Source organism: Plasmodium vivax, chromosome 1, assembly GCF_000002415.2.
Source record: "Plasmodium vivax chromosome 1, whole genome shotgun sequence".
In the NCBI taxonomy this organism is placed as follows: Eukaryota; Apicomplexa; class Aconoidasida; order Haemosporida; family Plasmodiidae; genus Plasmodium; species Plasmodium vivax.
This window is the reverse complement of record NC_009906.1, coordinates 710,974-728,561: the sequence shown is the minus strand read 5'-3', so window position 1 is coordinate 728,561 and position 17,588 is coordinate 710,974. Positions and strand designations below refer to the sequence as shown.

The 17,588-nt window shown below is 53.1% G+C and overlaps 2 protein-coding genes across 2 annotated transcripts, besides 16 other annotated features; both read left to right on the top strand.

Moving 5' to 3' along the window:
- Positions 1-433: 433 nt before the first annotated feature.
- On the top strand, positions 434-10,813 carry PVX_093645 (hypothetical protein, conserved; the record flags this gene model as incomplete). Its single annotated transcript, XM_001608549.1, has 1 exon — positions 434-10,813. One exon carries the CDS (start codon positions 434-436, stop codon positions 10,811-10,813), a length of 10,380 nt encoding a protein of 3,459 aa, XP_001608599.1.
- Positions 4,558-4,582: a microsatellite.
- Positions 4,901-4,951: a microsatellite.
- Positions 4,971-4,996: a microsatellite.
- Positions 8,146-8,166: a microsatellite.
- Positions 8,168-8,189: a microsatellite.
- Positions 8,547-8,607: a microsatellite.
- Positions 9,743-9,784: a microsatellite.
- Positions 9,905-9,934: a microsatellite.
- Positions 10,012-10,036: a microsatellite.
- Positions 10,458-10,482: a microsatellite.
- A 763-nt stretch (positions 10,814-11,576) lies between the features above and the next one.
- Positions 11,577-11,616: a microsatellite.
- Positions 11,617-11,916: 300 nt separating this feature from the next.
- Positions 11,917-11,937: a microsatellite.
- Positions 11,938-12,361: 424 nt separating this feature from the next.
- Positions 12,362-12,385: a microsatellite.
- A 651-nt stretch (positions 12,386-13,036) lies between these two features.
- Positions 13,037-13,138: a microsatellite.
- Positions 13,139-13,157: 19 nt separating this feature from the next.
- On the top strand, positions 13,158-16,892 carry PVX_093640 (NAD-specific glutamate dehydrogenase, putative; the record flags this gene model as incomplete). Its single annotated transcript, XM_001608548.1, has 1 exon — positions 13,158-16,892. One exon carries the CDS (start codon positions 13,158-13,160, stop codon positions 16,890-16,892), a length of 3,735 nt encoding a protein of 1,244 aa, XP_001608598.1.
- Positions 14,196-14,232: a microsatellite.
- Positions 14,853-14,887: a microsatellite.
- Positions 16,893-17,588: the final 696 nt, after the last annotated feature.

The following is a 17,588-nucleotide window of genomic DNA, read 5'->3' as shown; positions in this document are numbered from 1 at the left end:
GCTCTCCATTTGGGAGGCAACGCAGATTGGCCTATTGCCGCACAGTTTTTTTTCCCCCCCCTCCTTGGTTTCATGCCCAAAGATGGAAGGCACAACACCTGCAGATGGGGTTCGCAGCCAAGTGACACCCGCGGCAGATCGCTCCCTCCTGAATGTCGCCAAGAAGAAAATATTCAAGTGCAGAAAGAGGGGTCCTACAAATGTTGGGGGGATAAGGGGAAGGGCGAGGCTACGCCATCGAGAGGGGAAGACGAACGGGGGGAGGAATAAAGAAAGAAAGACGCCGCAGAGAGGACGTCGGATGTTCACCCCGATGGGCCGCAAACACAGTGCCGCAAAAATTAAAAGGGGGAGAAGCGACTTGTGTAAAAGGGTGCTGCGGGGGAGGAACCCATCTGGTGTGCATTTGCTGGATGGCTCGAAGGAGGGGCCAATGAGGGAGAAGAATAATAGGAGGAATAATAGGATGAAGGATACGAAGAATTATAGGAAGAATAATAGGAGGAAGAGTAGGAGGGCCCAGCCCCCCCGTGGAAAAGGGGAACCTCCCGAGCTCATCTCGCTCATCCACAGATGCGTAAATCGCGAAAGAGGAGCTTTACACACAACGGCGAGCTTCGTCCCTTTTTTGAGCTCCATTTTTGCCACCCCCATAAGACAATTGGCCGAGCAAACAAATGAGAGAGGAAGCACCCACAGTGCGAAAATAAACGATGCTGCGGTGAAGGTACAAAAAACAGGGGGAAGGAAGAGGCACCACTCGGAGGAGCCCCCCCATTGCACGCACAGCAGTGCCCCCCGTGAGGGGGATGCAGCCCCTTCGCTAGAGTGCACCGCTGGAGGGGGAAGCGGCACTCGAGAGGGCGCGGTGAGTGGCGGCTCCCCCCGTGACGAGCGCGAACAGGGGGGGAAGCAGCCCGAGGAGAAGGGCCACACTGGGGGAGGAAGCGGCGGTGGGGAGAAAGGCGATGGAGGAGGACGCTCAAATGGTGAGAGCGACCAAAGCGATGAAAGTGATGGAAGCGATGAAAGTGATGGAAGCGATGGAAGCGATCAAAGCAGCCATAGCAGCCATAGCAGCCGGAGCCGGGAGGGCCACCCCGCGCGCGACTCCCAACCCAGCAGCAGCTTCAAGTCCAACCGAGCCAGGCACCCAAAGGCGAAGGTTCCAGAGCAAGTGCAAATGTCGAAGCGCACCCCCCGTAGGAAGAAAATCATTGTGAGCTCATCCACGTCGAACGATAACGAGTCTTCCATTTACAACATTTTTGAGGAGGACTTTAGCTTCTTCTATCCGAATCAGTCGAACCCGTTTAGCTACTGCAGTAGTGACAATCGAGATAGGACGGGCCAAACGTGGGGGAAAACACCCCCCTCGCATGAGGTTAATGAGGCCCCCCATTCGAAGGGCAGGACGGACCACCTCTACCACGTGAAAGGAGGGGCGGAGTACACTCAAACGGGAGAGGCAAGTCAAATGGGAAAGTTTCAATCTGTGTTGGCGCCGCTAAATGGAAGTACCTTTGAGGGGGTACTCAACCCAAACGGGGGGAAGACCAAAAAGAAGAAGAAGAAAAAAAAAAAGATGCACCTGATGGATGACCCGGGGGGGAGTACAAATGGGGAGGATAACCCGAATACGAATAGGATGGGCGAGAAACCCCCCGGGGGGGCTTCACCCGAGGGGAAGACGCGCAAAGGCGCCCAAAGGAGTAGACACCCGGGCAGCCCCGAATGGCACTCGGACCACTACGCAGCGAGCAGCTCCAAAAACTCCCTTTCGTTCAGCGAACAAGTAAACATCTGCGATAAAAGGAACGCCAACATCTTCCTCTACAGAAAGGAAAACATCCTACGTTTGAAGAGAACCCACGATGGGAAAAAAAAAAAAAAAAACTACAACGATATCATTTACCACATAGATACGATTGTTAATGTAAACAGGAGAGTCAAGGTGGTTATTATAGGAGCGGGTCTCTCCGGACTTGCAGCTGCCTACGTTCTGCTCAACCATAACGTCGATGTGACAGTGTACGAAGCGAGGAACCGAATCGGTGGCAAATTTTTTTACTCTTCAGATGAAAAGAAAAACTACTTAGGAGAAGTAGACCTGCTAGTCAATCGGAACAACCCCCTCATCAATTTCTGCCTTAACAAGAATATATACCATAAGGATGTGAATAGGCATTTATATAAACACTACGTCTGTTATAAGGGGAAGAAAATCTATAAGCACGAAATGAGGAGCGAGTTTTTCAAGGCCCTTCACAAATTGAGGTTCCACTACGAGCAGCTTTTTAATTCCTCCTCTTTCCACAACATGAAGGATAAGAAGGTCCTCTTGGGTATGTCACTTGGGGAAGCCATTCGAACAGAAGTTGCCAAAATGAAGAGCGAAAGAAATCCCAAAAGTCTGCACGTCCAGATGTATGCTTCCTACGTAGAAGCCACGGCAGGAATTAAATTGGACCGCCTCTCCATTCAGTACCTCTTCTACGACCTCAGCTTTCTGGATGTGCTCCAGACCATCTGTTGCAACTTTGAAATTGCAGAGATATTTAAAAAATTAAAAAAGAATATCCTCATAAGGAAAAATAAAATTGTTAATAAGATATATGCCTACAATGATAACATCAAGGTGGGCTTTAGCAATCACGTAGACAATAGGCTGTATGACTACTGCATTGTGACCGTTCCCATTGGGGTTTTGAAGGACAGCGCCAGGTTTTTTGGCCGCACCAGGAGGGGGAGAGGCCACCCTCGGGGGAAGCCGCCCCCAGTGGGGGAGTTAAAACGGGGTGGATTGATAAGCCACCTTGGAGGGATGAGCCACGTTGGAGTGATAAGCAACTTTGGAGGAATGAGCCACCTTGGAGGGATACCCCCCCTTGACCACCCCCCCGCGGGGGAATCAAACCAACCGCACAGGGGCGATCATCCCAAATGGGCCCCCCCCCATGGAGAGCCAAACAGGGAGACCCCACGGAGGAAAGCCCTATCACTGCACCCACCCTCGGAATCGCACAGCGCGCCCCCCTGGGGCAAAACCCCCAACCAGAACGCGTCCACCTCCAGTGACTACCTCATCAACAACATAGACGTCACCACGAACGAGAATAGAAGCACCTGCAGACTCAAAGGCTCCAGCAACAACGGGGTGCTCTACTTCAGTGGGGAAGGCTGCGCAAGTCCGGCCCGCTGCTCCTACGAAACGAACAGCAATCGTAACGTATTCGCGGCGGAAAAATCAGGCGAGTTTTTCTGCAGAACCGTTTGCAGCAAGGGGGATAGAGACAATGGTCCAAATGACTGCTCACTGCAGAATGGTCCAGTGGAAAGTCCCCACAGCTCCAGCAAGCAGGGGACCCTGTCGGATGGGAAGGACACGCACATCTTCAACGTTGGCAGCTGCGCTAAGTGGGAGAAGTACACGAAGCCCTTTTCGGGGGACCGCCCAGCCGGGGGCGCCATCAACGTGGATCGAGCAGAAGGGAGAAGGCGAAACGGGGGAGGGCGAAACGGGAGAGGGATTAACGGGAGAGGGAAGGGGAAGAAACGCCCTAAGGGATATCCCGGGGGGAAGCCACATGGAAACCCGAGGGGCCACCCCAACACCACCGTGAGGGACCCGCCCAACCAGGAGGGCACGGGACTCATCGAGTTCGTTCCGAAGCTCCCCAAGTGGAAGACAAACAGCATTCGCCGATTGGGGGTCTCCAAAAATAGCAAAATTGTCATCACGTTGAAGGAGCGCATTGTGGAGAGCACCCAGAATGTTAGCATTTTTTTCGGCCGCGCAAGGGCGAAAGGGGAGGGGAGCAGCAGGAAGGAGGCGCCAAAGGAGGCGTCCAACAAGGAAGCGCCCAACAGGGGTGACTGCAACCCAGATGACCGCAACATAAGTGACCGCAACACAGATGACCCCCTTGCAACTCCCGCCTTCACGCCAGACCGGGGGAGCAGCAACTCCTGCCTCGCTAACGTGCACCCGGCGAACAACGCAGCGATGGGAAGCTTCCTCTCCACGGCGGTGTCCAATTCGAGGGAGGAGGAAAACGGCGAGGGGGAGTTTCCCCCCCTGCAGGAGAGGAAGGAGGGGCTGCCAGGAGTGGAGACCCCCGACGGGGGAATGCCAATCGGGGAGGCATCGAAGACGATTGAGGAAGCATCGAAGACGATTGAGGAAGCACCGAAGAAGGTTGAAGAAGCACTCCACTGTGAGGGCACCCCCCCAAATGGGCAGATCCATAACTCCAGCCATGTCTTCCGCCCCCCCCTAAAGCGCACAGACGATTGCAGCTTTATGGGGTACCTCAAGAGGGAGCGCCTCATCAGCGGGGAGAAGTTCCGCTCCACCTACAGCAGCCACGTCGAAACGAGCAAATGCAGCCGCGTCGAAACGAACAAATGCAGCCTCGTAGAAACGAACAGGTACAACCACATCGTCTTCTACAGCGCGCACCCAGTGATCGCCCTGTTCCTGAAGAAGAAGTACCGGCAGAAGGTGGCCCAGATGGCCAAGAGAAAAGTCATAAGCGAGTGCAAGTCCTTTCTAATGGACCTACTCCCGGGGATTAAAATCGAGAAGATATGCTATTACGACTGGGTGGGGAATAAATTCTCTCGGGGGGTAAACTCATTCGTTGGAAGGAGGACCCTTCAGATTGACAAGGACATTCTCTCCTTTCCAGTGAACCGACTGCTATTCGCGGGGGAGCACACACACAACAGCGGGTGCAGCTCTCTTGTGAGTTCCTTCCTCAGTGGGAAGAGGGAGGCCTACCGAATCATAGAAAAAATGAACAAGGCTGTTTACAAGAACAAATTGGTGAAATGCTTTTACAGCAGGGAGACCCCCGGGGAGGTGGAAGTGCCAAGTGGGAGGTGCACCATCACCGTGGAGAGTGGCACTCCACTAGGGAACACCGTATGCGCCATTGGAGGAGATAACCTCGCCAGTACACGCGATGGCGAGATGAGACCGTCCGAGCAGGGGTGTACCACCCCTACCCATACCCAGAAGGGGTGCACCAAACAACCACAGTACCCCTCCTATGGAGAAGCTAAAGGACCCAAAGAAATCACCATCAAGGATACGGACTCGAATTACTTCCTCTACGTCTACGACGATGAAGTGATCGGATTGGAAAAAAAAGAATACGACGCCTGGTTCCACAGCGTCAGGTGCATACTCTGTAACGAAAGGCAAACGGTTAATAGGCTATTCATCGGGGTGATTAAGCTGAAGCATAAAAACGGCTCCTACCTCAAATACACCTGCCATAAGGACTGCCTCTATTATAACAATTACACGTATAATCATGTGTATGGGAATAGGTACTTCAATCTGACTGTCCTTTTTAATTTTCTCTTCTACAAGAGGTGCTCCATCTGCCTTCTTAACTTCCCCTCCCTGAAGTGCAGCCTAAATAACTGCAATAATTTTCTGCACGTGAACTGCGCCAGTAGCTACCTGTCCTGGCCCAACTTTAGCAAAACCAGTCGACACGAAATCCTCTATTGCTACAAGCACCAGTACATGCACGGGATTCATCACAACTACTATGAGGAGGAGGGCGGCGAGAGGCTCCTCCGCCTGCTCAGGGATAGGGGCACTCGCGAGGCACAGCCGCGGCGCAGGGGGAGCAGAAGGGGGAGCGGAAGCGGGAGCAGAAGCGGAAGCGCACGCGGAAGTGCACGCGGAAGTGCACGCGGAAGCGGCGACAACTGGGATGAGGACCGCCCAGATGGGTGCAGCGACGGGCAAGACCTCTACAGCGACCGGTGCAACTACCGCTACACCGACTGCCATATGGACCGCCACACCGACCGCCATGCCGATTTGAACTCCCTCCTGCTGCCCCTCCACGGGTGCTACACCCCCCTCGGCGAGGGAGCAAGCCAAGCCAGCAGGAACAACGCCGCGCCTTCCGCCGCCCCTGCCCCCTTCCACTACAGCGACAAATTCTACGACCCCCCCAGAAGCAGCAACCGTTCGAAGTACCCCCCCATTGAGGAGCTCACAGATAACGTGCATGCAAACATAAGCAAGTTACTGAAGCACTATAGGGACAAACACGACCAGAGCTCAGACCAAATCGATTTGACATCCACTCTTAGAAGCTTCAGTTATGTGAACGAAAATCTATACATGTATGTAAAGAAGAAATACACGAAAGCGTTCCCTTCGTCCGATCCTTTAAATGCTTTGCTTCGTGAGCCACCCATCAAGAATGAGGCGAACCCAGGGGAAGTGTTAAGAGGATTGGATAGGGGCCTCCTCGGGCTGAGTTACCTAAACAGGGATGTGTTTATGCTGAATGGGTTGCTTAAAATGTCACTTCTGCATGGGGGGGGATCTTCCTCCCAACCGGATATGATGCTTCCAGTTGCAGGCAGGTACGAGGGCCTTATGGAGGAGGCCTTTTCGCAGCACCTGTGTAGTTACCCGGAGGACACGGCTGCGCCCTCGGTGGGGACGCAGCGCCATGGGGGAGGCACTCTGCGCGGCGGCGAGGAAAGCGCAGCTAGTGCAGCGAATGCAGCGAAGGACACACAGAACACCCTACTCAATGGCACACAAAACGACGTACTCGATGAGGCCCACCCCCGCGAAGACCAAGCGGCGAAGAACCACTTCCCCCTGGGAAGCAGACAAAGCGGCGCCTTCATCTCCGAAGAAGATTCGGCCATCCTAAAGGTCATGTGCGAACAAGGGATTTTTGGCACCCCCAAAGACGATGGGTTTTGCCAGCCCAGCAGCAGGAACGTGCAGATCGATGGGAACTCTACGGGAGCGGAAGGCGAAACTGAGCGGAGGAATGACACCAGCACACACACGCATGGGGGGATAAGAAGAGGGGACTCTTCAAATGGCCTTCCCAGCGGGTTAGCAAACCGTGATGACGCAGAAGTGAGGGAGCAAACAAGACAGAGACAGGCGCAACAGATGAAGGATGCCAGCCAGAGGTGCAGCTCGCACGACTACCGCGAGTCTGCCAGCCAGAGGTGCAGCTCGAACGACTACCGCGAGTCTGCCAGCCGGAGATGCAACTCGAACGACTACCGCGAGTCTGCCAGCCAGAGGTGCAACTCGAATGACCACCACGAATGTGCCAACTTACCAGGGGTCATGCCCCACGTGGACAGCGCCAATTACAACCTCATGTTCCAGATGCTCTCGAACTACTTCCGAGAAGTGGGCCAAGCCAAGCGGAGGATGATGGGGGGCGCAGCGGATGGGCGGATGAGCAGCTTAGCGGACGACGGCCACTCCAACTGGGCGAGCGGCGCGGGGGACTCCTTCCCGAACCGACCCCCCAAGGAGGCGCAGAAACGAACCGGCGGCGTCATCAGCTACCCCCCGAACGTGGCCCACAAGGAGAATCAAGTGGACATGGAAGCGGAGCAAAATGACCACCGCTTCGCTAGCGAAAGGTACTCCCACCAGACGAACCCAATCAGTAGGCACAGAACACACGACGAGGCAGCTACCCGGCAGATGCTCATGCGAGGGGAAGAACCCAGTCAGCCAAAAAAAAAAAAAAACGTGCCAAATAACAACAAGCTGGAAATGCTCTACAAATTATACCTCGACCAGAACAACCTGAATTACTCAGATGAGAATGAAAATGAAAATGAGTCCTCGCCCAAGGGGACTGGCAAAAGGCTCTTCCGAAATAAGTTGCTGGAGAATTACTATCACATCTTGAATGGCAACTTGAGGAGGGAGAAGATCCAGCGAGGTGGGGCGGACGCGGAAAGGGGGGCCCCCCTGGAGCACCACCATACGCATCACGCGCAGCACACGCAGCACACGCAGCACACGCAGCACACGCAGCACACGCAGTACACGCAGCACACGCAGTACACGCAGCATCATACGCAGTATCGGACCCTGCAGGGGGGGGTGCCCCCAGTGGCGCAGCAGATGCAAGCGGCAACCGAGCTGAGCAACCAAGACAATCGACGGGCAGACAGTTCAGCCACCTCGCGGGGTAACAACGCAACCGCCCCGCAAAGGGAAGACCTTCCAGAGGAACACTCCTCGAGCCGAGCTGCCCACCAAAGAAACGTTAAGAAAAACCAAATGATGGAAAGCCAAAACCAAGGTGTAAGGACCCACTCTCAAACAGAACCAACGAACTATATAAAAAGACAAACGCTGCAGCACGAGGAACAGCCGACCGATTACAAGGGAACTCTCTCCATTCACACACAGAACGAGAGGAAGAACCAATTCCTACCCCTTGACGGAGTGACGAAAACGAGGAGACAAAAGGACATGGACCAAGGGATACACTCACTTGACGAAATAACCGAGGGAGCCCAAAGGTGCAGTCACAACAGCCGTGCTCTAGGAAAGGAGAAAAAGAAAAAAAAAAAAAAAAAAAAAAATTACACAAGTGCGGCCGACCACATGAATGAGCAGCTGCTGCTCAACCACTTTGGGGGCGTCGAGTCGGTTCGAATCTTCAACAGCCTCAGCCGCACGGAGAAGGAGCAGCTCATTTCGATTCTGCTGAATGTGAAGGGGGAGGGGGGCGAAACTGACGAGGTGGACGAGGTGGACGAGGTGGACGCGGCGGATGAGGATTACGCGAATAACGCAAGTCACTTGAACCACGCGCATCACGCGTATCACGCGTATCACGCGGAGGGTGGGGAAGACCCGGACGAGATGGAAATCCGCGAAGACCGCGAGCAGCAAAGGGAGGAAACCAGCCGCGGAGCCAACCACGGAGCCAACCCCTTCTCCCCGCCGACCCACACCAAGAGGAAGCCGCCGAGAGAGCAACACGGATCATCGAACGGGAACAACTCGACCTATAACATGAGAAGGAAAACGAAGGGCGTGGCTTCTTTATCATTCCCGTCTGAACAACCAACTGATGACTACTACGATGATGTGGAGGGGGCGTCTACGGATGGCGGTCCATCCAATGCGGCATGCAGCGCTGCCCCACCAACCCACGGTGAACACATAAGGAGGGACCCACCAAGTGGAAATGCCAAGGAAACGAACGAGAAGGAAGCAAGCATGAGCAGCAACAAGCAGAAGGGAAAGATAAAGAAAAATAACGCCTCTTCTCGGGGGGGAAACTCCTCTAATGAAAAAAAAAAAAAAAAAAACCTACACGCAACTTCATCAAATGTGAGTAGCCTCGCCAGTGTGTTAATCACAAACAGGGGGAGAAACTACTACGGAGGGGTGCTCCCCTTCTACATGTTCGAGGGGAACAAGGAAAGGATCCCTGCATGGGAATATGATTATCACATGGGGGGGGACATCCCCAGAAGCTACTTCACCAGGAGGAACTCCACGGCAAATGATGCCACCTGCAGCGAGTTAGCCACGTACCAATTCAGTCGAAGCGATAGAATGCACAGTGACCAGCATGACGGTAGACCGGCCACCAGATTTAGGGGCAACCTGACTAGCTACAGCGACTTGGAGAGGCACTCCCTACTGAGCGGGAGCAGAAGCAGGAGTAGAGGCAGGGGCAGAAGCGGGCTGTTTGGGGGGTACCACACCGATAGGGCGCCCAGGAGGAAGCTCGCGCACGTGGGCAACGCGGCGACGGCCACCGCAGCGGTTGCTACGATCGCTACCACCGCTGCTACACCGGGTAACCCCCTTGACGGAGCTAACCCGAAGGAACAGATGCACACCTCGGAGCGCGCCCCCTTCGGTGCACCCCCACCGGAGGAACCCAAAAGAAACGACGAAAAGGAGACGACCCCCAGTGGAAGTAACCCCAGCCAACAAACGCAAGCCTACCCCAAAGGAACCAACACAAAAAGGAACCATCACCATTTGGAGAAGTTGCTCCACCTGATCCGGAGCAGCCCACACATGCGAACAGACAAAGAGCAAGCCAAACAAATTAACAGCATCCTTAGCGAATTTGCAAACTCTCTTAACACCGAGAGGGACCTCAATCAAAGCACCACCACCACTGCTGACGACTCACAGATGTGCATGTTCAATGGGGGTCAGGAGTTCACCCAGGATGCCACACAAAGAAGAAACAACAACGTGAGCAGAAGGAAAGACCCAGACTACAGTTTGGGGCCGCTTATAAATAACGTATGTGATGGTGGAAGGGTGATGGGGGAGACGACTGGGGGGCTTGTCGAGGATGGAGCGACACACCCAGGTATGATGGAGAGGGGAGCGGCACACACGGGTATTATGGAAAGCGTAGCTACACACACGGGTGTTATACAGAACGGGCCTGCCTGGAGATCATTTGACCACCACAGAGGAGGAGAGGACAACCCGAGCTGCTTCACGGGGGATGGCCAGGAGGCCCAAAGAGGAACATCAGTCGCACCTGGGGTAGCTCCACTGGTAAACGCAGACCAAACGAATGAGGCGCACGTAATGGGTAGACACATGAATATGGCCGGCTACCTCGGTGACTGGGGGAACTCCAGCAGCGCGGACGCGGCGAACGGTGGAAATGTAGTCAACACTGGAAATGCCGCTATCCCCCCCAACCTGCCCGGCGAGGACGGGCGAAGCAAAAGGAACAACTACCAATTGGCACCCGTGGAGGGGCTCCACAGCGCGTACGATGCAGACCTCAACCACCTCAGCAACAGCCTGATGGGCACGCAGGCCACCTACAGCATCATCAAATACAACTTAACGAAAAACAACCTCATCAACAACGTGCTGAGTGACATGAAATCAAACCTCTCCCAAAATAATTTGATGAAGACCTCGAGCGGTTGTGCCTACCCCGGTGCGATGGAGGACGCGAAGGACGTCTCCTTTTATCACTCGAAGAAGAGGCGCAAGTTGTAGCGGCAGGCGGCGTGCTTGCAGTGATCCGCGGCGGGGTTGCAGCACGTAGGGCAGTTTGTGTGTGCCCTCCAAATAAGTGCTACGATGTTTGTTGTTTCTTCGCCCACTATGCCATCACCACTACGCATCACCGTTACGCATCTCAAGCCATACATCCCGGAAGGCACCTCCAACGCGTACCCTGCGCGGTTTGCACCCTTAATCGGTGCACCACCATCACCATCACCTGCGTCATCTGACTGCCCCCGCGTCCTTCGTTACATCGTTTGTACCTTTTTTGCAACCCTATTTACGTTCCCAATTGGCGCGAAATATTTTGCCTTCTGCTGCACCTCGGTGGGTATAAGCAGTGGTGAAGTCTCCATATTTGGGGGTGGCTCTCCTCTGAATTATCGTTCCCACCACCACCCCTGATGGGCACTCTTTCACGTATTCCCCCATTGGAGTCACCACCAGCTGTTCGCTTTTTAACCGCCAAGTGATCAACTCACCAATGGGCCACCATTTTTTTTTTTTTTTTTTCATAAACACAACCAAACTGTATAAATAGCCCCTCACTCCTAATTCTTCTTATGCAAAATTAAGAAATGTATCCTCCTCCCCCTTCATACAACACTGATTAACGGGTAGCGAATGCGCGAGGCTGCAATTTTTTTTTTCCTCGCCCGTCCCGCGTTCGTAGGGCGCATGCGGCGCAGCCCCAAAGGGGAAAACATAGGCATACCGCGCATGCAACATATAAGTATGCCAATCATGCAACTGGGCATACCTCCTGCTCAACATAGGCGTGCCGCACATATCTGTAGATGCTCCCTTCGCGTGGGGGGAACCCCGTGGAGGCCTCCTTTTCGCCTCTACCCCCTCCGTAAAGCACCCAATGTTTACTTTAAAAAATGAGGAGGCGAGAATGGCAGAAACGAAACACGTGCGGGTATATGTATCCCTCTTCTACGAAACGAATGCCTGGCACATCGGTGCACTGTTTAATATTGCCCTTTTTGGAAATTTCCCCCTTTTCGAACCGTCCTAGCTGAGGGGCCACCGTTCCGCAGATCACAGGGGGGGAAAAGGCTTCTAAACAACGCAGCTCTCCTATGTAACATTTACATGCAGGCTTTTCGCAGTTACAGGGGTGACGTATCACCATTTTGTTGTGGGTATCCTCGCGTGGTATGCACTACCGTTGGGGGGGGGAAAAAAAAAAGGGGGGCCTACCTCTTTCCTCCGTGTAGAAATAAACATATAATTATTTGCCCATCGTTTTGTAGCAGTTTGCCATGTTTTGCAGTACTTGGCAAGAGTTCACCGCAGTTCGCTGCAGTTTGCCACATTTGACCCATTTTGCTAAACTGGCTACCCCCTTTTGTCGTTTTTTTTTTTTTTTCTTATTCACGCGCTTTTACAACCCCCCGCGAACTCAACCCTGGAGGGAATTTTCCACAGGAGCGTCGCGCGCCCTTTACACATTTTCCACAATCTTAAAAATGCGCGGAGGGGAACAGTGCACGGCCCCCACAGGCGCAGTTTGTTCATGACCCTCTTGGCTGCATTGGCGGTGTTTGGCCGCACTGACTGCACGTTGGCAACATTTTGGAAAACCCTTATGGGCCTTCTCTAGTGACCCCTTTTATGGCCATTTTTTCGACTTCCCATTTTCTCATATAATTTTTTTTTTTTTTTCCCACCTTGCTGGTCATACATTTCTGCTTTTTTTTTTTTTTTTTTTGACCCCTGTTTTGGCTTGCACAACCGCGAACCTGCGTGGCTGCTCAGGTTTCCCCAAACTGCTTGACCTGTTCAGGCAAAAATAGTGAAAATAGCTAAAATAGCTAAAATAGTTAAAACATTTAATGTAGTTAATGTAGTTAAGATTGCCAAAAAAAATAAAATAAACCATTTTAACTACGCTCAGTAGGACGTACGTTTTACCTACATTATTTATGTACATGTATGCCCACGAGTAGGCGGCAAAACATTTGCCCCCCTCTACAAACCCCCCACTTGAGTGTTATTTTTTTTTTGTTCGGCTCTCGCGCCCGCCGACGTAGTGCTGTACGCGGCGAATAAGGGGGCTGCTCTCGCGCCCGCCGACGTAGTGCTGTACGCGGCGAATAAGGGGGCTGCTCTCGCGTGTGCGTGTTCGCGCCCCCGCCTTCACCAGTGGGCATCCCGCATCGAAGGGACCCCCCGGTTGAAGAAGTGATCCGGCTACGTCAGCCAAGTCGAGGTTTGCCAAGCCAGTTATAGGCGAGGTTAACCAAGTTAGTTATACGCAAGGTTAGCCAAGTTCAGGTTAACCAAGTCGCTTATAGGCGAGGTTGCCACCCCCCCTGCCGCACGAAACATGGATGTGGAGGCGCGGAGCCCGCTGAGCCGCCCGGGCGGCCACGACGAGGGGCAGTTCGACCGCGAACTGTTCTCGAACAACAGCATCACGTGGAAGGAGAAGTACGAAGAGACAAAGGAACTCCTCAGGAGCTACAACCTGTTCTCAGACCACCTCATCAACTACAGCGTGGACTTTTACTTCAACAAGTTGGGGTTCAACAAGTTCCACTTTGAGGAGACGAGTCCTCACCTCATAAGCAAAGTAGTGGTGTGCATCATAACGGCCAAGATAAACGAGCAGTATTCAAGCGACAAGTACTTCCCAACATTTGAAGAAAAGCACGACAATGTCATATTCATAATAACGAGGGTGTTTGCAAATGATAACAAGACGAGATTGAATTACAAAATGGAAAAGAAGATCGAAGAGAAATACTTCCACTTTAGCGACATGTCTAAGGATTGCTACAGGATGAAGAGCTTCCGATCGGTTCACTCCGTGTTTGATAAAGAACACACGTATGAAGAGCCCCTCCGCACGTACATCTTAGAACTCCCAACGTACAGCGAAGATATTATTAGTGAAAATGAAACGGACTTGGAAAAACTGATGGATGTTAATTTTTACAGCTACATTAAGGGGAGCAAGAGGGAGAAAATCTACTACGAGCTGAACAAGGCAGTGCTGTACGATTTGACGGGACAGTTCATCCAGACGCATTACTACACCACGTCGGTGGACACCTTCTCTTTAACCATTGCTGTGAAAAGGAGTAACGTCATATCGTCGATCTTTTCCCTCATTGGAGATTGCTTAAATATGCACAGGTGCTTCTCCTACTCCAAGTACGTAGAGCCGCTGAAAAACGGAGTCCTCCTGATCATTTTAAACGTCACTGTAGTTACCAACTCGGGGGAGCATGACAGGGGGGTGCAGAACGCCCAGCAAATGCTGCAAGTCTTGGAGGGGAAGATCCACAAAATTGTGAAATCGCTAAAAACCTTGTGCCTTTTCAACGACTCCAAGTTTATACAACTCTATGTTAAGCGCATATTCACCGCAGAGGAGTGTGCCTATATTTTTTTGATAATCAAATTCATCACCTTCTTTTCGACGAACTCCTTTTCGAGCTACAAAAAAGTGGAGCACGCCCTGCACCTGAGGAACAGCGCGGATAGCAGCAGCGGCAGCAGCAGTAGTGCCATCTTGAACGACTTCTACATCATCAAGGAGAAGCTCAAGAGCTCCAAGTACACGAAGGAGGAGATTCTGAGTTGCGCCCTCAGCAACGTGGGCACGATTAAGCGGCTGTTTGCCAACTTCGAGCGGAAGATGAGTCGCGCGAGCAGGTATGGGGGGGCGTCATCGGACACGCCTTCCGATACGCCTGTCGACACGCCGTCCGACACGCCTGCCTCTACACCCTCATGCCACGCCGCCAATCACGCCGCTCATCACGCCCCCCCCAAGGGGACGAAAGACATCGTCGACGAAATCGAGGACAACCGGCACAAGAACATCCTGCAGTACTTCCTCCTGTTCGAGAAGCACGCAGTCAAAACGAACTTCTTCCACACGCACAAAATCAGCTTCGCCGTCTCCTTTGACGGGGCGCTCCTCAAAGACTCCATATACGACGCCGAGCCCTACTCAGTCATCATGATTTGCGGCCTCCACTTCGTTGGCTTCCACATCCGATTCACCAGGATCTCCAGAGGAGGAATCAGAATCGTCATTTCGAATAACATGAATTCGTACATGCATAATTACAACAATTTGTTTGACGAAGCGTATAACCTCGCCTACACGCAGAACTTCAAAAATAAAGACATCCCAGAGGGAGGGAGCAAGGGGATCCTCCTCCTAGATGCAGACGTTTGCAATGATGCCAATACGAAGTATATAAAAAATTTGTGCTTCTATTCGTATGTCAATTCTATACTCGATTTGTTGACCGATGGAAGGGGGGACAGCACTCACTCGTTTGGAACGGGGGAGGGGCAGCTGCCCTGCACTTCGCTCCACTCCAGCGTGCAGGAGAAGTACAACGGTGCGGGCGCGTTGGCGGATTCCCCGGCGGGGAGGCAGCCCTTCTCCTACGCCAACGCCACGGCGGAGGAGGCGGTGCGCCAGATCATGTGCGGAAAGCGCGGGGGGGGAGCGGTGGAAAAAAGGGAAGCAATCAACGTGGGTGAAGCGGGTGAAGCGGGCGAAGTGAACGAAGCGGGCGAAGCGAACGAAGCGGGCGAAGCGAACGACGCGGGCGAAGCGAACGACGCGGACGAAGCAGTCAACGCGAACGACCGCTCTGCCGAGGAAGACCTGATCTTCCTCGGCCCGGACGAAAACACAGGGTCGGACCAACTCATGGACTGGGCCTGCATAATCGCAAAAAAGAGGGGCTACAAATTCTGGAAGACCTTCTCCACGGGGAAGCTCAGAAAAAACGGAGGAGTCCCCCATGACTACTACGGGATGACGACCCTAGGCATAGAAACGTACATAAAGAAGCTCTGTGAGAAATTGAACCTGAAGGAAGAGACGATAAGCAGGTCCATCGTTGGAGGTCCTGATGGAGACCTCGGAAGCAATGCCATTTTGCAATCCAAGACGAAGATCACCTCCATCATTGACGGCTCGGGGGTTCTCTACGACAAAAACGGGTTGCATAAGGAGGAACTCATTCGGCTAGCCAAAAGGAGGAACTGCCCGGGGAAAAAGCTAGCCACGTCCTGCATCCTCTATAACGAGGAGTATCTCTCCAGAGATGGGTTCAAAATATCGATTGAAGATCACAACGTAGATGTGTTAGGGAAAACGATTAAGAGTGGACTGGAGTACCGAAATAACTTCTTCCTTAACCCACTGAATGCATGCGATTTGTTTAACCCCTGTGGGGGGAGGCCCCACTCCATCAACGTGTTTAACGTCAACAGCATCATCATTAATGAGCGGTGCATCTACAAGTACATCGTCGAGGGGGCAAACGTGTTCATCTCGGACGATGCCAGGAAAATTTTGGAGGCGAAAAATGTGATTCTCTTTAAGGACGCATCTACCAACAAGGGCGGAGTGATATCGAGCAGCTTGGAGGTCCTGGCGGGGCTGGTCCTCTCCGACCAGCAGTTCCTCCAGATGATGTGCGCCCCCGACAGCGACATCCTGCTGGTGGACGAGAACGAGCTCACCTTCATGAACCTCAACCAGAAGAACAACCACTCGCTGTCCTTCACGCGGTCGATGCTCATGGGGAGGAAGAGGCACGAGCAGGGGGAAGGGGAAGCGGCAGACGCGGCAGACGCGGCAGAGGAAGACGCTGCCAAGCTGGACGACAGCGTCTCGCCCTTCTACAAAGGGTACGTGCGGGAAATCCAGAAGAAGATCGTCCGCTACTGCGAGCTGGAGTTTGAGTCCCTCTGGAGCGAGTCCAGGCGAACCAAGACGCCCATCTCGCAGGCCACCAACATTCTCTCGAACAAAATTAGCGAGCTAAAGAAGGACATCCTCTCCTCGGACACCCTCTGCACGGACCGCAAGCTCATGAAGAAGGTGTTGCGGGACGTCATTCCGGCCATCCTCCTCGAGAAGGTAACCTTCGACCAAATTTTCGAGCGGGTGCCCTACATCTACCTGCGCTCCCTCTTCGCCGCCGCCCTCGCCTCGAACTACTACTACTCGCAGCAGTTCCTCAGCGACCTCTCCGTGTTTAACTTCTTCGAGTACATCCGCCGCCTGCAGAGCGATGAGTAGCGGGTCAGTTAGAGAGGGTCCCACCGTCGTAGCGGGGTCGCCGAGGGAGGGTCCCACCTGCAGAGCGATGCCTGGTGAATGCATCGAGGGAGGGTCCCACTTCCATTCCGTGAAGGAGCACCCCTTTTTATTTTTCCCCAGCAGGGGGAGGCATGTTTCCCCCCATAGTGCGTCACTAAGTGTAAGTTGAGTGTAAACTGTGTGTATGTTGAGTGTAAGCTGCGTTTAAACTGCGCGTAAACTGCGCGCCAACTTGGAAACTCGAGCGTCAAACGGAACGGCTAAGTTCTAACACAAAAAAAAGAACACTGGGTCAGCGCGGAAGAGCGCACTCTGAAGTGAAGCGAAGCCCCGTCTCGCGAGGCGAATGACAACCGCGGCCAAAAAAAGGGAAAATGAAAAGGAAAAAATTTCACGCACCACCCGGGGGGGCACTATCACATGGGAAGCATGAAACAAAAGTTAACAAAAAAATAGCTTAAAAATTGCTGAACAAAAAAAAAGGGAAAAAAAAAGAGGAAAGAGGAGGAAAATGCGAAAGAGGAGGGAAAATAGGAAAAATGGTAAAACGTGGGGAGAAGTTCCCCCCTTTTGGTTGCCACTAATCAATGCATTTTGATGTGCCTCCCTTTTGACAAGTGGGCGTCGGGCCCTCAACGAGGCGGCACAAATCAACACGCCGCTCATCCTCGCCGC